The 22,333-nt window shown below is 37.8% G+C and overlaps 1 protein-coding gene across 1 annotated transcript in view; it reads left to right on the top strand.

The window, feature by feature from the left end:
* The window catches only part of LOC131076871 (uncharacterized J domain-containing protein C4H3.01), a 116,874-nt gene extending 96,398 nt beyond the window's left edge, over nucleotides 1-20,476 (top strand). The window contains exon 5 of the mRNA XM_058014212.2: nucleotides 19,693-20,476. Coding sequence (XP_057870195.2) covers nucleotides 19,693-19,902 — 210 coding nt within the window. The 3' untranslated portion in view covers nucleotides 19,903-20,476. The remainder of the gene's footprint in view (nucleotides 1-19,692) is intronic.
* Nucleotides 20,477-22,333: the final 1,857 nt, after the last annotated feature.

The following is a 22,333-nucleotide window of genomic DNA, read 5'->3' as shown; positions in this document are numbered from 1 at the left end:
TCTCAGCATCATCAAATTGAACATCAACCAAGTTGCAAGTGTCAGACAAGGTGGCGCCCCAGTCATCACTCCTCCAGTTGGATTGGTCCACCTCAGCGTGTCCAGATTCAATGTACCTGACTCATCAAAGATGACACTAACTTTGATGTACCTACCCCGGTTATCCATTGGTCGAATATTCCAGAGAAGACGTGTCAAAATAATGCAATTATTTCATTGGCCAGAATTGAGTTGGTTGTAACAAACCCTAATTAGGGTTTTCATTGTAAAATCTCGGCCATAAATCTCGACCATTGATCTCAAGTTGATTTGAGCCATTGAATTGTATTGAGGGCACTATATAAGCCCTGGCTCCTCATTTGTAAAGGCTAATAGTTAGTCAGTAGTTAGAAGAGACAATAGTGAGAAAATAGTTGATAGTCTGTGAATAGGTAGTAGAATAGCAAATAGAATAGCAATTAGAGTAGACTAGGAAGAGAAGACAAGACATTGTTGCCTTAATTGTAAAGACTTCTTTTTCATTGAAGATATGGTGAAATATGTCGTTTCGTTGCAATATGCATGGTCTCTTGTTGAATCTTCATTTTAGATGATAGATAATTAAATTGAATGAAAGAAGTTGTTGAATGCACCTGTGTGGAATCCGTCTAATCCATACCACTAGCCTCTTACTGATTGTAAGTGTGCCCTGCGTGGTCAACTGGCATAAAATGAGTTTAATCTCAAGACGTTACACGTCTATTGTTCATGCATTAACTTGAATGATGATCAGTATCTGATGGTGTCTGATTTGAATATATTTGAAGCATCCCCCAGAAGATCGCACTGAGTTGGTGTTGAATTGTTCAACTTAATGGTAAGACCTAGCCCAATAGGACTCCACCTAGTCATTCATCCATCTTCTCGCATTCTAGGTAGTAGAGTAGACTTCCTGAACCCTGCATCTTTTGCCATTTGTTTGTCTTCCAATTACTGATAGGACTTGTGATTCCAGCTAATCAGACGTTTAGGTCATCAAGTGTAAGTCCCCTTGTGATTCCAGCAAAATCACATCATACCACAGAGAGCTTATCCACACGTAGAGATCCTACATAACAGATGCTTGGAGTTACTCCGACTGATCCTTCAACGAGATCTTCAGCAGTTGGGAACTTTGTTCAAGAGAGGATAAGATACTTAGGTATTTTATTTTGTGTTCGCATGTGCATGAAAAACACATCAACAGGTTTCCCTATTGATCCACATCCACAATTTGCAAAACTCTATGACAGATTGGGATAATGCCTTTGATTCTTTCTCGGATGCATTGGATGTGATTGATGCACAACAAGAGGCTTTGCCCAGTATCACCATGGAGGAGCTTGATTTAGTTTTGGCTATATTCTTGGAATATGCTGCTAGAGAGAGGGATGCAAGCTGGAATCTTCTAGAAGATTCCTTACTTGATGACTAGGTGTCATCCCATTGGTTCTTACGTTGGTGATTTCTTTTTTGATGTAAACCCTAATTAAGGCAAATTTAGGGTTGTGTTGGCATGGTCTTGGCCCTTGATTCTAAATGAATCTTGGCTCTTCATTTCATTTGAGACTCTATATAAACCCCATTGCCTCTCATTTGTAAGAGAGATTTTTGAGAATTGTCGCCTATATGTTATAGATTTGAATACAATCATTGAACTTTGGTGATTTTGTTTAAGTGGTGCATGCATTTGTGGTTCTCATTGCCTCCAAAGTTAGATTCAATCGTAGATTAGAATTTGCTTTCAAGTATTGTAGATTGAATGAAAGAGTTATTGAATGCATTTGTGTGGAATCCATTTAATCCATACTACTAGCTTCTTGTTGATTGTAACTTCAATTATTGCACGTCCATTGGTATGCATTGCCTTGATGGTATTCATGTTGATGGTGATAACTTGAACATCTATAAAATTTACCTTAGATGATTGCACTAAGCTTGTGTCAAACTGTTCATTGATGATGAGACCTTGCCTAGTAGGATTCCTTTGAATCATTCATTGCCTCTTGCATTCTAGGTTTTAGATTAGAATTTCTAAACCCTTATTCCTTTTGCATTTGATTTGAAAATCCTTGTTAGATCAGAACAAGAGCTATATTGCAAAATCCCAAGTCATTGGCAAAACCTATTCCAATCCATGATAAGATTGATTTATCCAAACAATTGTGTAAGTCCCCAAGTGAAAATAACAATTCACATCAACCATTCAGCTTATCTACGAATCAAGACTTGACATTTTGTAACCTTGGAGTTGTCTCATTTGATCGCGAAGCATAGCATTTGAGAGACTTTGTTCAAGAGAAGATAAGATACCTTGGTATTTTATTCTGTGTTTGTATGTGCATAAAACACACATCAACAAGATCCTAGATGAGAAAAGAACCGAGTTAGATTCCAAGAGATTGAAACTGATGATCACAGAGTACAAGAACAATCATATGGCTTATAGGTTGGTTGCTATTGACACCAACATGTTGACTTTTAATAGAGATGTTGACAAAGAAGCTGGAGCTTTCCACATTTCTCTAGAGATCAAAACTACCAGAAAACAACCTAGTGTGGCTAAGGATTTTTGTGTTTAATTTTAGGTAGCTTCACCTCAAGGTGAGGATTTTGAGCATATGGAGTCTCTCAAGATAGTAATAATCCCAAACTTTAATGACGATAGCTTGAATCAATATTCAAATGACATTGTTTTTGTTAGTGTAAATAGAGTCATTATGCACCTAGTTAGCTAATCACCTTTCTAGATTGACCTATTCATACTTAGCTTAAGTATACTTAGGCTATTTCATAATTTTGTCTCACTTCATATGATTGAGACACGTGTCCTCATTTTTTGAGACACCTAGTGCATTCATGTTTGACACACACACACTTTTCAAGTGAGCTCAAAGTGTTGCACCTTTGGAGGGGTAGTTAGAGTTTCACTCCTACCTTTTAACCTCTTCACTCTTGCCTACATATGCAAGGTTGACCATTGTTTTATACACTTCATATCATATGATAAATTATCCTATTATGTTTATCGTTTCATTAGTGGAAGACCATTTTTGTGCTTTCAGATTCCTGGCTTATTTCAACATGATATCAAAGCCATGAGTTGCACTTTCCTTCCTGGATCAAGGTGATTCCCACACATATCCCTATCATCAGAGTGTCATAGAGCCAAATGTATGCCACCATCATGTTCCAAAGGCTTGGGAAATGAAAATTACTTTTTGTTTCTTCAATTTAGGTAATTTTCAGTCTTTGCAAAATTTTTGCTGCTGTACAAGAAGTTGTTAAAATTTGAAACTTGTTTAGCAGATGACCAAAATCCCCGTCTATCATCTACCCATCTGCCATTATTGGTATACATTTATACTTGTGCAGATTTTTTGACCAATTTGGCCTATTATGTAACTATTTTTGGCCATCCGGCCTTTGTGGAAAGTTCTGTGGTTTTATTGCTGTTTGCAGAGATTTCACCATTGTTACAGGTTTCACACAATTCTAGAGTTTTTGCTAAAGGTTTTTGCCTCTGTTTGGAACAATCTATTGCTTTATTTTCCTTGTAAATAGATCTTTTTTTCCATTGAGGGAACTCGAGGGTTTTAGTTGTTCACTATAGTTTTTTGCAAGTCCATTTTTTGGCTTACACATTGTAGGCCAAAGTCATAGCAGCCTTATTTTTTATTGAATACTAGTGTGCAAACTCAATGTGCTACACATCATTCCATATCACCACGTTGCAACAATCACAACTCTCCTAACATTGCCTCTCAACACCAGCACACTAGCATAGCAGCCTACATCAATATTTTAGCGACCTTTTTTTTTGCATTCCTAGCAGCTCTTTCTAACTAGGTGATGGAGATCAATGCAAATTTGTTAAAGGAAAGTCTATTGAAGCCAACAACCTCTCTGCTCCAGCACAAAGTAGCGGCCACATATCACAAGCAATTTGTGGGGCATCCATCCCAACATTTTTACTAGGCGTAGAGAGGCGACATTATCATCAAAACTTATTGGCTTTAGCATTCCGTCCACACCACACACATGTAGGAGATAAAGCTTTAGTTTGTGATTAAGGGGAAATCCTCATTTGCTCTTGCTAGTGAAATCAACCTCCTCAAGTGCGTACATTGCAAGTGTGGCACAACTTGGATCTTTGGTGCAACTTCCATAGATTTTCTATACTGTACATTCCTTGGGCATTTGAAACTCCCAGTTTGAAAGCGACCCCATATGCCATCTCAACACTAATCAACACTACCATGTGGTCACTTTTGACTTGATCAACAATCCTCCATTTCATCATCTCCCACGTAGTGCCGAGTGGCCTGGTCAAAAGCCATAAGCTAAGGCTTTTTTTCTCACCAACTCTTTGCCACCCGCCTCCAACAACGCCACAATTGGTGAAAGATCTACTAGACATCCCCAATTCAACCCTCACAAAATCTGTTGTCGTCTTCACTTGCATCCTCAACTTCTACTATGCTCCATTTACTTAGTCAAAGACATTGTGAGTTCCTCCATTGCAAGTCCCATGTGGCTTCAACCGCACTCTCATCTCCATCGTTATGGTATCATTTGATTTGGCCATGCTTTGTTGTAAAGTGAAAACATTTATTGCTAGTTACTAAATGCTTTTTGTTAACTATTATATAAACCCTCAGTTTAACATTGAGAGGTTAATTTGACTGTTGCATATCCATCAAAGTGTTTATAGGAAGGAGGGGGAGCATTTTTATTTTCCCATAGCTTGTGGGAGGGGGAGTTTTTCTTTTTGCATAATTTGCGAACGAGGGGTCATTTTTTCGAGTGTGGATAGTCAACGGAAAGCTCATTCCATCCCAATTCTAACAATTGGTTGCATGATTAGGTCTACTCACATCTTAGTGCTATTCTTTATTTTTCAATACAAATGTACTTAAAATAGGCCTAGTTTACAGTAACTTGATTAAGTAATGACTTTTGATTGGTAGCTCGACATCGAGTGCCTTTTTTGCAGATATCATAATTTTCCATTTCCCATGCTTGGATCTATTTGCATTTTAAAACACACTAAGTTATAAAGTGCCAAAATTGTGGGACTCTCTAATTCCGGGGGACAATTTTGAGTGTTTTTTGCTTGAGTTGCTGATTTTGTAATCATGAAAATTAGATGTGATCATTGTGGAACATTGGAAAGAAACTGCCAACTTTAGATGCTTGTAGAATTTTTGTGAAATACAAAAATGGTATAATAAACAAGGCCTCAAGTAACCAAGTTCTTTCCTTTCAGCTATACATTGTCTGCTAACAAATTTTGCTCTTGCCTCTCAATCATTTCACTTAGCTAAAAATCTCTATTAGTTATTTGTTGTAGGCTTTAATAAAGTTGTTTTGACTTTCGGATGTAACTTATGTCTTATTTTGTTGGAGTAAATGAGGTTTTACCCAATTACTTAGGATTAAGTTTTACTTAGGGTGGATACAACACTTTTTAGTTGAACATTGTTTAATAATGTTTAGGGTGCATTTAATAATTGTTGATGGTAGTTGGATGGTTGGTTGTCTCTACCTGTTGTCTCCTTGCCTTTATAAGCAAGGCATATGTATATATTTTGTATCTCAATTCCAATTCATTATTTGGTAAAATAGCTTTTTCTTCTCTCATTCTTGAAGGTGGTTGTGTTCTTGGTTTTTGTGGTTTCACCAACATGGTATCAAAGCAGGCTATCAACATCTCCTTTCGTTTTGGGAGTTTTCACCATTTCTGAGTTCTTGAGGTCTCGAGAGTTTTCCTATAGATGAATATTCGATATTTTTGTTTTGTATTGTGCCATTTCATTCGGCACACAAAACTTCAGGGTATCCCTCTTTGCAAACCCATGTTATTGTTTATTGTCAGCCTTTCTCTATTGTCACAACGACATCTTTTCTTTCACATCCTTGCATTATATTGTGACTTGCATTTGGCTTGTGGAGATTGGCAAAGTTTGCTAGTGGTCAATGACCGTATTTGGAATGTAATGTCCCCTTCTCATTGATGCTCTTTTCAGTGGTCCATTAGCCTATCCCTGAGACCCGTAGGCTAGGTGGAATGAAGAATGAGGGTCTGGCATTGATGAAACAAGGACTTACTATTTTTAGTAAGTCAGGGAATGACCATTCTGGTGTTACTGCCCTACTGAGTTCTCCATGTTTTGCCTCTGGACGCGATGATCATGCTTTTCTAAGCATTAATTCTTGACTTACTATTTTTAGTAAGTGGCAGTGTGGCACAATTCTATTTTTGGCAGTAGACGGGGTTCTGATTCTGCAGCAGTTTGGTGGTTGTCCCAACTCAGTTTCATCCTAGCAGCGTTAATAATCAGTACTAGAGCCATATGCGAAATAATTGAATATTAATTCCTTATCCTAAGGTTAATATTTAATTAATTTGATTATTAACGACTGATTTATTATAAATTGGGATTAATGCCTATTTTTCCTAAGTTATTGGCAAATTCATTTTTATTAGAGTTATCGAAATATTGAGGAAGATGTTATATTTTTTATAACTTATCTCTAATTTTGCCAAAAGTGGTTAACGTGGGTCCAAGTCTTGGGTGTGAGGTTTGACTCTTGCTTTGGGCGCTACACTGGGTCCACATGAAGATGAAATGCGATGCAAATGGGAAGTGGAATTTGCATTTGAATTTGAATGGTGAGAAGTTATAAATAAGAGCCTTGGGCTCTCATTTGGGATATCTTGAAAATTTGTAAGGTTATGCTGCCGGTTTGGCGACAGAACTTGAGGCTTCGGAGTGCGTCTCCCTAGTGCTACCCGGTTTCGTACTTGAAATACAGTACCTAGCTGTGCATTGTATTCTTCTACATTCTCAGAGTTTGCCATAGACATTTTGGTGTTGAAGTGATTCTGGAAGCTTGCTGGTTTCGCCTGTGGTTGAAGCATATTTTTGCTCACACCTCTCTGCTGGAACGACTGACAGTTATGGGTATCAGCCCTATCTTCCTTCCCAGTACTGGCGATAAACTTTGTAAGTTTATAGCATGTTTGTTTAAGTTTTGAAATTATTATGCCAAATCGAAATTCCTAGGCTAGGTGTGGGTTTTCTGCCTTGCATTGGGATGCGTGCAAATTAAATAAGGGTTTGTTTGGGGTGTTGTTTTGATCGGTTGCCATTGCATATGATGTACGGTGGGTTTGGGACTAGTTTGAGCTGATTTGGATGTAAAATGAGGAAGTTATGAGTATTTTGGCATTTCTCTAGGCTGCTGCTCTGTACTTTCAGCCTGCAGATTGGTTGTAACAGAAATTTATATCTTTATTGTAGAAATCTGCATTGTTCTCCTTCTATCATCTCTATTATTGTAAGGTTAGGTAGTAGTACTACTAACCAGTTCTATCTTTGTAATTCTCATCCTGCTGAATAAGTGGAAGAGGCTGGCTTGCCGCCTGATATGCAACAAATTTGTAATTTTCAGTCCTCCTGCTGAATAAGTGGTCGATTGATAAGTTAATGCTATGGTCCTCCTGCTGAAATATGCGGTGGAGTGATTGTTTAATTTAATGTCCTCCCGCTGAAATATGCGGTAGAGTGATTGTTTAATGTAATGTCCTCCCGCTGAAATACGCGGTAGAGTGATTGTACTTCAATTCCTTGTGGTTTCTCCTTGGTTGGTTTTCCGCCAAGAGTTTGGTTTCTATCCTGCTGGATAAGCAGAAGGGGCTGGCTTGCCGCCCATGCATTGTAATTTTCAGTTTGATTATTGCTGCTGACGATCCCCGGAACACCGTATGCTCTCACCCTTCCAGTCTGGGCTCTCGGTGAACAAAAGGTGGAAGGGTTCCCTTTCAGTTGTTATGGTTTATTCCTCTAACCTTAATGGGTTAATTGTTGTGGATGAATTGTTATTGGTAAAAAAAAAATCAAAAAAAAATTAGTGGGATATTACATGGAAGTTTTTATCTGTCCTTGGCTTGGCATTTCCAAGCATTCTATAGGCTCGTCATTTTTGCGGTGTCAATTTTTGTATTGTGGATGGTGTTTTTCTATTGGTGGGATAATTCTTCTATTTGGCCATGGCTTTATTTGCATTGGCTTTGGCATTAGTTGCTAGTTCACTCTTCATTTTTTTTTGAAAAGGAGAAAACCCTGTGGCCAACATTGAGAAGTTCTTTGTTCGACCATAATACTCTTGTTTGGCACGACACCTTAAACTATTTGGATTTTGGTAGATTGGATTCCTTCGTTGTTGTCCGACTTGTTCTTATTTTGCAAGGGTTCTCCATTCTAGATCGCTTTGTATGGACATTGTTGTCTAATCATTGAGTATATGTTTATTCAGCACACCTTGGATTGACCCGCATTTATTTGTTGAAGCAGTTCACAACAACAATGACTTTATTATGATTGACCCCGTTTTCTTGCAAAAGCATAGCATTTGTCTACCGGTGTTTTGAGAAGAGTTTGTGCACATTGATTGGCTAGTGCTCTCCTATTGTGGGTGTTGCTAGTGCCTTCATTATCAAATCAAGTATTCTCAAATTGGGTTCCTTCATTGACTGGCGATTTGTATTGCATTTGCAGGGTGAAGATTTCAATCCTTTCTATTGGTCGATATTATTTTGATCTTTTGCATAGACTTTAGTTCATTATAAATATCGAGCCAATATTTCTCATTTTAGGGTTTGTTGTGCATGAAGTTATCACCATGGTGAGCTCATGCAGTTTGGTCTTCGAGACTTTAGTCCCATAATTATCATGCAAAGACTCAACTTTCTGTTTATATACATTGACTCTTGCTATGCAAAATAAGTTAGTGTGAGTGCTCACAATGGTTGGTGCTTAGGGTGTTGTGGATTTTGTTGTGGCGTGGGCTACCTGCCACTTCTTCTCATATTGCCTCGAAGGGCTTATTTTGTGCATCAGTGTACGATGCGGTCACATGGGCAATTAGTATTAAGCCCCCAAGTGCTTGCTTTGGCTTTGAAAGTGCCTATTATAGGTCCATTCTTTTTCATTTTTGCACAACTTTTGTAAATAGAGGCCATTTGCCACAAACTAGACATAGAGGGAAAGCTCTTTTCGTCAACTTTGTAGTGGACAAGGTATTTTTCAGATGTTCTGTTGTTTCCTTGTCCGTTGTAGTCAGATTTTGGTATTGCAAAATTTTAAATTATTGATCTCTATTCATGATGTGAGAAGTGTATTATTGATGTAATCATGGGTTATGCAACACATCCTTCTATTATCACTTTGACTAAGGACAATTATGACTCATGGGCAAAAAGAATCACCACACATTGTAGGTGGCTTAATCTCTTGCTTCATCTTTATGGACTCATTCTTGAGCCAAAGACACAATGGAAGCAATCAGTTTGGGGTAATAAGAATGATGACATCATAGGGTTGATTGGTTGTAGCATCAATCAAAGCTTCCTCCATGATATCTATCCCAAGTTTAGAGGTATTCAATGCCCATGCACAATTTGGACCATTATTTGGGAGATTTTTGGAGATCTGCATGTTCCTTCATTCCTTGATGATCCTACTTCAGATTGCCTCATTCCACTTGATGATGTTGACAATATTCCCTTTGATGATGGTACCTTAGAGGAGTTTAAATATGAAGCAACAATTGAGAGTTATGATGAATGAAAGACTCCACCTGCAGCTTCTACTTCTCTAGTTGAGATCACACATTCATCTCTTGTCAGTAATGCATTGCAAGAGGTATCTATTTGTCTTCTTGATTGGGATTCCTATTTGTTGTGACCATTTCACACATTGCCCCATTAAAATGGGGACCCCCTCTTGCTTTTGTTTTGCCTGTTCTTCTCTCTGCTTTTAGGATTTTGAGTAAGTGAGTTGTCTGTCTGGGCTAGGGTTAAATCCTGGGAGTTCCTTTTGAGTGTTTTTGAGCCGAGTCCAGTCAAATTTTTGAAGGTTATTAAGCATCCTCCCGAAGATTGAGATTTTTGAAATAAGATGAGTCTGTCAGGAAGTTAGATAGGTCTCAGGTTAGGCCTAGTCAGGGTCTTTTGAGGGAAAATTCAAACTTTGTCTAAGTGTTCGAGTTTTGAAGATGGAATTGTACATTTTTGCCTAGGTAAATTTTGATCAAATTTTGGAGGCAAGATGATGCTCGAAACAGAGAAATCGCTCCTGTCCTTCACTGGAGGCTCAGGGCGAATTTCATTCTAAGTGCAATTCCTTGTTTTGAGAAGGCTTGCTAACTGGTTCCCGGCCTTGAGGATGACCTAACCCTGCCTGGTGAAGTGATTGAAGATCTAAATTATGGATATTTTAGCTTAAAAGGGTGAAATCGCTCCTGTCCCTCTCCCAGGGACCAAGGCGAAAATGTTGTTTAGTGCATTTTGGTCTCTGACTTTTTTAATTTGCTTTGTGCAGGGTCTCTAGGGGAGCTAATTGGACGCAACTTGATGATTTGAAGGAGTTTGAAGGTTTGAAAATGATAAAATTTGAAGGTTTAAGAGGAATTCGCCCCTGTCCCTCCTTGAGGGACCAAGGCGAAAAGACTTATTCAACTAATTCCTGGCCTTGATTGATCAAATTGAAGCATCAGAGATATGGTGAGAGATGAATTACACATGTTAGAGCATCTAGGCTTAATTAAAGGCAATGAAAAGTTGGAGCTTTTGGTCTAGAAAGATAAATTCGCTCCTATCCTTCACTGGAGGACCAGAGCAATTTTTCTTTATACATACCTTTTGGACCTTTCTCGAACTTGAGCTCTCGTTCATGGCTTGTAAAAAGATGATATCTTCCTCAGCAAAGGATTTTCGAGATAAAAGGTGAAACGATTTGGCCTAGAGGGCAAAATTCGCCCCTGTCCCTCACTCAAGGACCGGAGCTTGAATTCCAAATTTGCATTATCCTTGTAAGATTAAAGTGATTTTACGATTTGAAGAGGCCAAGGGAAGTGTGTTCTGTCCATTGAATATAACTTGAGTAGGCCACAAAGGAGGGAATCAACCCAAAAGACAATAGGCGCTCCTGTACCTCATCAAGGAACCAGAGCGATTTTCTAACAAGGCAAATTTCTTGCAAAGGTAAGGCAAGTTTCGTGTTTGAAGTGAATGAAAGGGGGCGTAATTGCTCCATTGAAGATAATTCCGAAGGCTAGCAAAGCACAGGAAAGCTCATAATGGCAAAATCACCCCTGTCCCTCTCCCAGGGACCAGGGCGAAAAACCTAAAAGACTATCTCCTCTCCAAATTGGGACGAACCTAGGCCAAGGCACAAGTTTGGAATGATACTTAAAGTGCTTTGGGGTGAAATAGAGTTACAAGGACCACAAATTTTAATGACAATTGGCTAAGGCGCTCCTATCCCTCACCAAGGGACCAGGGCGAAATCCCCACATATGCCTATTTGCCTAACATTTTGAAATGTTTTTTTTTGTTTCCAAGACTCAAGAAGGAGTGGGGCATGATGTTTTATGCTATGAAGGTAATTGGAGGTTGATGAGGTCAAGAGTTTGTGTAATGAACTAGAAGGCGCTCCTGTCCTTCACTGGAGGACCAAGGCGATTTCTTATAAAAACAATAATTTCCCTCCAAAACCACGCCAAGACGAAGTGATGCAAGATGAGAAATGCCCTTTTAAAAATGGTGAACAAGGATTTGCTTCCAAAAATTGACAATCCTAGGCTCAATTGCAAAAGTCGCTCCTGTCCTTCACTGGAGGACTAGGGCGAAAATCTTGGGAGAGTCTATTTTGCCTTGAAGAAACGAGTTAAGCATGCATAGAATGGGCGAAGGAGATCATTGCTTACCCCACAACATGAATTGGCAATTTGGAAGATAAAGAACAAGGACAAAAGACAAAATCGCTCCTGTCCCTCACCAAGGGACCAAGGCGAAAATGTCCTAAGGCACACTCCTTCTAAGGATCAAATGAATTAAACACGAAGTTTCAAATAACAATGCCATTTTGGACGCCAGGGATGAGGTTTTGAACGTGAAAGCAAGGAATACAAGGCTTAAAATGAAAGAGCGCTCTTGTCCCTCTCCAAGGGACCAGAGCGAGGTTATTAACAAATTGATATTTTTTACCATGCCTGGGCGCCAATATCCTTCAAATCGCATTAAATGCCAAATTCGCTAAAAACTTCAAAATATTTTAAAAAATTGCAATTAAATTGGCATTTAATAAAAGCGCATAGCATTTAATAAATTAATTTTTGAGCCTTAGAAAAATCGAAATTTTTAATTATAAAGGCATTTAAAATTATTTTTTTATTAAATTAAATTTAAAAATGGAGCGCTTTGGGGTATTATTTTAATGTTTTGACAAGTCGGCCTTCTTCTTTTATTAAATTTTGTTTATTTTTGGCCTATTTTGCCAAGTCGGCCTATGGGAAAATGAAATGGTGAGCGCTCTATATATTTTTGGCATGTTTTCATTATTCAAATCATTCACTCATTGTTTCAAGTGCGATTTGGAAGAGCAAGGAAGAAGTGTGAAATCTGGTTTAGTTGGAGCGAATTTTCCTCAAGTATTGAAGACTAAAGGTGGTGGAGTTGAGGCTCGTGAGGACTAAAGGAGGTGCATTTTGCTAAAGGAAGGACTTCAATCTACACTTTGCCTATTCAAAATTCACCTTATTTTTGCATCGTTTTTTGGAATTAATTCTCAAGTGGAGGTATGGCGAGATCACCCTAGTCCCAATGTTGAAGTTTTGAATTTCGAACTTCAAGTTTTGAAAATTGCGTAGTTAATTAGGAAATGATAACTCAAGATTTGTCATGATGTTTCCTAATTAAAGTCTTGAATCTTCCTTTCTACTCTATATTTCTACGTTGCAAGATATATTACTCATTATGAAATGTTGTGTAGGTGTCACAATGACGACCCCAAAGGCAGGAGCATCCACTAGTCGTCCAACTCTCATGAAGGAAGATCAAAGGAATGAAGAATTGGAGACCAAGATCGTGTCAAAGTGGAGCAACATTGGAGATACCAACTTGGGAAACTTCAGTATGAAGAAGTTTCGAGAGGTTCCGTACATTGGAAAACCATCACCTGTTGCAAAGAGAATAATTGAAAGTGGTATCATCAAGGCGACCAGTTTCCCTCCAGCAGTCCAGTGCCATGAGCTGATGATCGAGTGTGCTCGCCATTATGACCCACAATTAAGATCAATCATGTCCAAGGAAGGAAACACTTTGGCTTACCTTTTAGAAGAGGCTATAAGTGAAGCTCTCCATCTTCCAGAGCATAAAGATATGATTTACAAAAGCTTAGAAGGAGCCAGGTCCATGTATGAAGATGATCCAGACACTTGCTTGAGCATCATCAATAAGAATTGGTTACTCAAAAGTCGTCCTCGCCTGAGCAAGATTCCCAACACACCACATAGGATCGACTTCCAGGAGGAGTACAAAGATTTGATAACTTTGCTCAATCGAGTTACAGGGGCTCCTCAGGCCTTCTATTTTGAGAAGTGGATGTTCTACTTCATCCAAGTAATAGTTCAAGGAAAAGGAACGATTCATTGGGCTAGAATTATTAGCCATTGCTTGGACGTGCAGTTAAGGAGACTGAAGGCTACCAAGTCCTTCCACATGAGCTCATACATCATATATGCCTTGATCAGGAGTTTCGAATATGCAGGGCTACCTCACAGAGGAGTGATCGGAAGAGGACTCGGGGAAGTCAGAGTATGTGAGTCTTATGTTCATTTGCATCATCCACCAGGAAGTGACTACAAGTTAGTCAATGATACCTTCACGATGAACATCACCAGGACATTGCAAGGCGGGATTCACAATCGGCTATCTCAAGATGCACAAGAGCTTGTAAAGAGGTATGGTGCTTGGTTCATCCAATTCCAAAAGTTTACATATATTAGAGTTCATGGGTGTCCTTCACCTCCCTATATGTTGCCGAGATATCCGACAGACAGGATAGTGCTACTTGAGGTAACCAGGCAGTTGGCGGCTTATGCGAAGGCATTCAGACACAGGCATGGAAATGGAATTCCTGTGCCTATCATACTAGGGAATTCAGTTGAGGTATGTCCTAATGCTCCGGCCTTAGATGATGCAGAAAGAGAGTTGACCTTATATTCATTTTCATTCTTTTCCTTGAGGGAGAATTTTGATCCTTATGGGTATATAGAAGAGACAGTTGGTAGAAAGTACAAGCATGAATGTCAGGTAGAGGACTTTTGGATGAATCTCTCAAGTGATCTAGAAGTAAAAAGAAAGATGCATTCCAGATTGCCTTTAGATTTTATCAGGAGGTGCAAAGTTTACAGAGTGGCCGATCGAGCTCAGGATAGTGGCAGGCATCTCCAGTCATCCTATGATAGAGAAGACAAGGCAGTGAAGATAGATTGGAACGAGCCTGAGGTTGTGGACTTAAAAGCTTTGATGGCTCCAGTTTTGTCTTGTACTCGCAGATGGGTAGATGTACAACATCAAAAGTTGAGAGAACAGAACATACCAATGACTTTTACTTTGGAGGAAAGGTCGGGAGAAGGAGGAGCAAGCGCAAGTGAAGGCCATCCTCATCCTAGAAGCACAAGCGAGGGCAATCCTCATCCCAGAAGCGCAAGTGAAGGCAATCCTCATCCTAGAGGCGCGAAGAGGAAAGAGAGACCTGAGAAAAGGGAACCCTCCAAGAAGAAGCAAGAGGCCAATCGAGATCGCTCATCCGGTACATCTTCTCGACATGAAAAAAGGACAAGTCAAGGACAAGAAAAGAAGGTACCTGAAATCGAGGAATCTATGGAATCAATAGTACAGAATGATAAACACGAGGAAGGGCAGGCATCTCAACGTTCATCAAGTCAATCTCCCCAAGTCAATGAAGTACATGAAGACAAGAATGATGATGAAGTGACATCTCCTCTCCGAAAAGAAGAGCCATTACCTAAAGAGATACAAGTTAGAGAGACAAAATCTGCCATTCTAGATTGGTTGAAGGAGAGACTAACAAGGGTAATTGTGATTGAGGATGAAGATAATGTAATTGACTTAGAGAGCCTTGTAGGAAATTCTCAGGAAGTAACAGAGAAGAAGAAGGCCACCAAGATGTCCAAGATGATCAGAGATGAGACAGGGTCCAGGAAGTTGCAGATAGCTACACCAGTAGTGGACAAGTATGAAGGTGAGATCCTTGTAGAAGAATATGATGTAGAAACCTTTGAACTTGGTCCACTCACCGCTGAGCAGACACTGGATGAGGCAACCGATTCATTTGAGGCACTTAAAGACAAGCTTAAGGAAAAGATGGAAAAGAATAGAAAGCTTGAGAGAGAGGTCGGTGCTTGGAGAGGCTACTTTAGCCATCTCAATCAGCCCTTGGGACGTCAGGATCCCGCAGTGTCTCCTGTGCAAGCACTTCCCCTTGAATCAGTTGGCGAGGCAGAGAGAGTCAAGAGCTTGGTTCAGCTTATGAGCTCTTGGATTGACAAATCCCACACAATTGCCGTTGAATTTGCAACAAGAATGATGCAGACAATCCACCGAGCTATCCAGGTCCTTGAGATCGTCCACAACCTAATGATAACAGTAGCCACCTTTGCCCACACTAAAGATGTTATCATTCCTGTTCTACAAGTAATCAGGCAAACACCAAGGAAGATCTTAGCACAAGAAAAGATAATGGATGGAGGAGCTCATAATTTACTCCAGTGGTCAACTCTACTCCAGATGAAGGAAGTTCTTTTCGAAGACATCAGCACCAAATGCAATCAAGTTGAAGAAGTCATCCATCCAATTCAGGACAAGGTGTTTGAGGTGTTATGTACTATTCTTGCCAGGAGGATTGAAGTTGAGACAGATGTGGATCTTCAAGAGTTGGAAGAAAAGGTCAAGGTCATCTTTTGCAAAGATGAGAATGTTATCACAGATGAGCAAAGGGATCAAATGTTCGCTACTATGCTCCTGATTGAGAAAATCAAAGAACTCGAACCTGGATGGGATGCAGCTCTTCTCAAGGCCTTTGATCAGGTTATCCACTTAGAGGAACGAATGAGGAATCTTCCCGAGATTCCTATTGCTGAGATTGAAGGAATTGTGTCCAGATTCGTTGCATATGCTAAGAAAGAGCATTGGAAAGGGAATAAGGTTCTAGAAGAGAGGTTGTTATAGATGATGTGGCACCTTAATTATCATTGGTCTATGTTTCTTAGATTTTTGTGCCAATTAAATATTTGGCTATGCATTTAATATTGTTCAATAAAAAGGGGACTTTTTGTAATAAACCCTAATTAGGGTTTAGGTGTCAGAATCTCAGCCGTTGATCTTCTTTTGATCTGGGCCGTTCATTGTAATTGAGGATGCTATATATACCCTCACTCATTTTCATTTTGTAATTAGAAATTAGAAAGGAGATATGAGAGATTAGAAATCAGATTTTAGAGAGAAGAAAGTTATTTTGTAGCAAGATTGAGCTTTGAAGAAAGAATTTCAAACAATTGTTGTTTATTTTGGCTTTGAGATCAATAAAATATTGAAGTTATGGTGTTTTATTGTAATTTTTGTGGCTATCTTCATGGTTGTTTATTTTCTTGAATCATTCTCAGTCGAAGAAGTATTTAAGTTTGAGGGACTAAGTGTTGGGCTTGATCTTTGGTGAGATTCATGTTCCAAACCACTAGCTTCTTACTGATTGTAAGAACGCTTTGTGTGGTCAACTGGAGATATTTGGATTGCTTAAACCTTCAATCATCATTGAACTATTGATATGTACCTTCATGGTAGTGTCTATGATTCTTGATGAATTGGAAAATCATTAGTCACCTTAGAAGATCGCATCAATTTCATTTGAGTTGTTATTCCTTGGCAATATTGAAATTGGTAGAATCTTACCAAGTCTAGCCTACATTGAGCCATTCTTAGGATTAGATTAGAATTCATCTCTTGCAAACCCTACCTTTCGATCTTTTTGAGAACTTGTTAGTTTTAGGAAATTTTGTTCCTGCAGCTCGGAAAACGTAAGGCCCCTTGATGAAACAGCAATCACAACGACCACTGGTGCTTATCCACACGTAGAGACCCTACATACAAGAACCTTGAAGTCATCCCGATTGAACCTTTTCGCGACATCTTCAGCATTCGGAGGCTTTATTCAAGAGAGGATAAGGTACCCTTGGGTATTTTATTCTGTGTATGATTGTGTACAAAATACACGTCAACACTATTTGCTAGAAATTGGTTCATTGTTTGTGGAGTCTCACATTTTAGATCTGGGAGACATTTGCGGGTTTATCTCGCCTATTTATAGACAATCATGTCACTTCGTCTTTGTCTTTAGAGCTGGTTCAACATTATTTTCCATTGGTTCCTTGTTTGTCACCTTATATTGTGATTGGGCATGTACCTGATTGGTTTGTGGCATCTTCATCATCCAAGGACTTGGCGACACATGAGAAAATTTCAAAGACATCATCATTCTACATTTGGATATTGCTTCCTACCAATTCCTATCAGAATGGGAAGTATTCCTGCATTTGTACTTGGTTTATCTTCTTCCCAAGGGGAGAAATGTTGTTTATAGACATTGGACTATGTTTTGTCTCCAAGCAATCACCATTTTTGCAGTACATTATCCATTATGGAGGGGCTATGTAGTCTCCTTTCCTTCGTATGTGGGGATCATTGATTGTATATACATGATGTACATAGTCCTTGTGGGGAATGATTGAGTCCTCTATGCATCATCATCTTCTTTTTGTTTTTTTTCTCTTTTGGAGAGAAGTTTTGTCCCACAGGGTTTTCTCCTTTTCTCTGGTTTTTGAGAGGTTACATTGCATTGCATTTGCATCGTACATGGGTACTTAACATGGCTTTGTTACTGGGACCTATATTGCATGTAGCTTTCATATTGCATAATAATCTTCTCCTTAAGTTGCACTTAAGAGGGGTGTTGAAGTAAATGAGTCTTTACCCATGAACTTAGGCTTAAGTTTTACTTAGGGCCAATAGAACACTTTTTAGTTAAACATTATTTAATCATGTTTAGGGTACATTTAATAATTGTTGCTGGTAGTTGGATGGTTGGTTGACTCTAGCTACTCTCTCCTTGCCTTTATAAGTAAAGCAAATGTACATATTTTGTATCTCAATTCCAATTCATTATTTGGTGAAGTAGCTTTCGCTTCTGTCATTCATGAAGGTTATATTGCAGGTTGTGTTCCTGGTTTTTGTGGTAGTATGTTATTTTTATTTGTTCCACATTCATAACATGGGTTTGTCTCCTGCACTTGTAACCTTTTATAAGAAGGTTTTCATGAAGTATCTGGATACCTAATATTTCTTAAAATTTTCTTTTTCTTCTTGACCGATTTTAAATTTACTTCAACTGATGATATGGATTATGACTAGGTATGCATATATTTGTACTAAACATAGGTATATAGGTTCTAACAGATGCCAGTGTTTGTCCTAAAAATGTGACAGAAATATGCTCACAAACAGCGTTCAAATAACAAATACGTGTGAAATATACTAAATTGAAATATAGAAAGCTTCTATTTTTAGTAAAATGTTGGATTAGAATAGTTAAAGAGGAAAAACTTAATAGATCATTTTATCTTCATTACATGCATCACCAGCTATAACGCTGAGTAAAAATTTCATATCAGCATTAAAAATGCTTTTTGATAGCTTTAGTAATGGCAATGCAATATAAACATTTGAACTGATTCACAGTGCTAAACTAGATTGGGTCATGAAATTTGACGGTATGATGTAAATACTCAATTCTCTTGTGGAATTCTTGTATAAGGGGGTGTCATACACCAAATTAATGTCTAGCCTGGCAGTGCCCTAAAATACCACGTTTACCTTTACTTGGTCCCCGGCCATAAAGCAAAAAGCTGGGAAGAGAATAATTCAAAAGCTGAAATTTCTTCTACAGATATAACAAGCATTTGACATTATGGATACAATACATTCCTTGACATGTGTGGTTATGATCCTCTTGTTTTTTTGGATCTACCTTAAGCACATCCAGATTATAAATCTATGTTGAAAATGATGGATTAAATGGATGCACAGCTAACAGTATACTGGAAGTATATTGATCAATTCTTAAGTTCTCTATTATAGTGCCTAGTTCGATTCTATACAGTTTCATACGGTGCCTATTATACTACCTGTACAAATATGCATACAGTTTCGGCAGTTGGTATAAAATGTGGCCTGTGTGTATGAGTTCTTATAAGAGCTCTTCAAAGAGACAATGCAAGGTTTCGATAGTTTATAGCAATTCTAGGTATTTGGCACTGATAGAGATAATAGAGAAATCAAGGAGATGATTTTGGCATATTACTATACTATAGAGTTATAATGGCCTCCAAGTTTAGGTTTTTGTAAGTGCATGGGAACATTTCTTCAAGTAGTAGTTCCTGTTACATTAAACGATTGTAACATTATCTAGTATGCAAGCAGCTGGCCTTTCCATATGAAAAGGAAATCAATTTTTTGCCTCCACGTGTATATTATTGTAATTTCGTGGGAGCACAGCTCTTTGATATGTTGTTTGGATGAGCTTACGGTGCATAAATTTAAGTAGTAACTTCCTGTTACATGAAACAGCTGTAATATTATCTAGTAAGCAAGCAACTGGCCTTTCCATATGAAAAATAAATTCAATTTTCTGTTGTCTTGGTTTCTGATTTCAGAATTATGGTGTTTATTAATCTTCTTTTTGGCTTTAGACTGACCCAGAGGAAGAAAGGAAGATATTGGCTCGGGAAAAGCGGGCTTCCATGGTAAATTTCACAAGTACCATGAAACGTCATGCACTTGTTTTGAAGAAAAGAGATTTAATGAGGAAGAAAGCAGAGGAAGATCAGAATAAGATTTTTAAGCAGCTTCTTGCATCAGAGGGGCTTGAGCTTGACATTGAAGAGGATGACAAAACATGAGTCTTTCACGTTCTCAGGCAATGAAAAAAATTATCTAACAGGCTATGTAGTTTTCAACTGGATGACTTGTGTTTTATACGTGACCAACTGTACTGTAAATGCAGTGGGTACGTGTTCTATGTACAAAATACCATGGGACAATCAAGCCTGATTTGTTTCATATAATTATATTAAAGATGATCATTCATAAAGTATAATAATGAGTGGCTTACGCCTTGTTTGTTAGTTGGTTCTGTGAACAGGATTCGAGTGCTCATCTGTTTTCGAAGACCATAGGCAAAAGGAGCCAAATATGTGTTTAGCTTAGATCATCTTGAGAGGGCAGTTATTTGAAGCAATCCCTGAGGCTACATGATGACCAAGCCAAAGTCATGCAAAGCTCAGTAATATAAGATATGTTATACAAGGGATAGAGATTTGACACGTCTTACAAATGTCTGTAATTGCCCATTATTTGTAATCAGTCATCACACAAGTGCCAATTAGATATCATTGTATGCTTTATAGCTGTGGCATCTCTATGGATGCTTGTTTGCTTTTTGTTATCGAATCAATCTATTTTGGTTATTATTCACATGTAATTCTGTATAGGGTTCTCTTCTCAAAACTTTTTGAGAGCTATTTGAATTACAGTAGCATTTACATGACAATGACACAGAACATTGGAAGTGTAAATGGAATTCAATTATATGGGTTTAAAATGGAAAAAAACGGAAAAAATTAAAAATAATTGAAATATAAATATTAAAAAAAACAGTATTTGTTATCTTTATGTCAAATAGATTAAGTAAAAAGAGAAACAGAGCTCAGATTTCAATTGTAAGACATAAAGATTCCATGTTGCCAATTACTCTTAAATTGTCCTTTCAATTTTTTAGTTGTGGTAGTAAATATTGTCATGGGCAAATCATAATTGGAGCATAGAGATAGCATTTAAGACAGCCATGACTATAAATGTGAAGTAGAAGTCGATGCTCTGGCATCTCTGTTCTCTACATAAGTGTGACCATGACTATCCAAAACTTCATTCAAGATAGCCAAATTATCTCATTAAATGAAGACTTCTCATTGGTTGCAATCCATTATGAATGAAAATTAGTATCATCGAGATCAATTTGGTTGATTGGCTTTGATATTAGTGGAGATAAACAATGATGAATATAAGTACTCGACTATGGGTGACTTAGAAGTCATATTTGGAAAGTTTCTAATCTCTTTGCTTCTCTTAAAGCAAAGATGTTATAGATTAAGATCAAACCATTTCTCTATCGTGGGCTCAAATAATTATATTTCTTAGAGTGTATATGTTGAAATGCACTCCAAGAATGCTTGCAAGTAGAAGAATGACATGACTCGACTGAAAATTGTGATGGCATCCAACAAAGTGGTTTGGTATCATAGCCAAAGTAAAATATTCCATCCATGATTTTTTTTTACTTTTAAAACAAAATATATTAATAAAGGTGTGTAATTGAATTCCATTCAATATGTAATAAAATGTTGATCTCAAAATATTAATTTAAAAATCAATATTTGGTGTTGTATTCTTTGATTTTATTTTGTGTATGTTGCAATTGAAGTCTTTTGCTTTCTTGTATAATTGTAACATTGCTATGGTTGTTTTTCTTTTCTCTACACACAAAGAATATGGAAATGTATAATTTTTTTTTTTTTTTCTCACTTGTCCATCCTTGTCTAATGGACTATAATAAAGTGATTAAGACAGCATGGAGGTGGCAATGAATTTGGTGATCAATTTTTTTTTAATTATTAAACTCCCAGATTGGCATAAATGTGCTCTTATCATTTTGCATTATATTGCCTCTTGTCATGTTTATAGCATGGGATTTTTTTTCACCAAACAATCTGACACTAACAAAGGGCTTTGAAAGATGGACAATGTTTGTAGATCCATCCAAAATGTTCCATAAAAAATAAGGTGTGAATCACTGATTGTATTTGACTTAAAAATGAGCACTCTATCTGTGAAACAAACGTGAGTTTTAAGTTATTTTTTTGGACACATTTTACAATGTAAACAAAGTAGTTGCAAACCTTGCCACATCTAGTATCACAAACTCCTTAGTAGTGAAGGATCTTATTATCCTCAACACCCTTGTGTGGTTATATATGAATTTGACAATATAACCTCTCTATTACAGATTTAACTCAATCTAATTTTCTTATGCTTGAAAAGGTTATGACGAGACAATGTGCCACACATGGGTTCAAAATAATGTTTGGTACAATTTTATAAGAAAATTGGTTGTTGCCACACAAGTTGTCACATTGTTAGTGGTAATTTGGACTACTTAATGTGGCTTGACTTTTATCTTTCTTAGTGTAGTTTTTTTTTTTGGTCTAGTGGGGTATATTTTTTTCTTAGGTTTTCTTGTACACTTTTATTAAATTTGTTTAGGTTAATAAAGTG

This window comes from Cryptomeria japonica, chromosome 10 (assembly GCF_030272615.1).
Source record: "Cryptomeria japonica chromosome 10, Sugi_1.0, whole genome shotgun sequence".
Taxonomy (NCBI): domain Eukaryota; kingdom Viridiplantae; phylum Streptophyta; class Pinopsida; order Cupressales; family Cupressaceae; genus Cryptomeria; species Cryptomeria japonica.
Note: the sequence above shows the minus strand (reverse complement) of the source record. Positions and strands in the feature narration are given on the sequence as shown.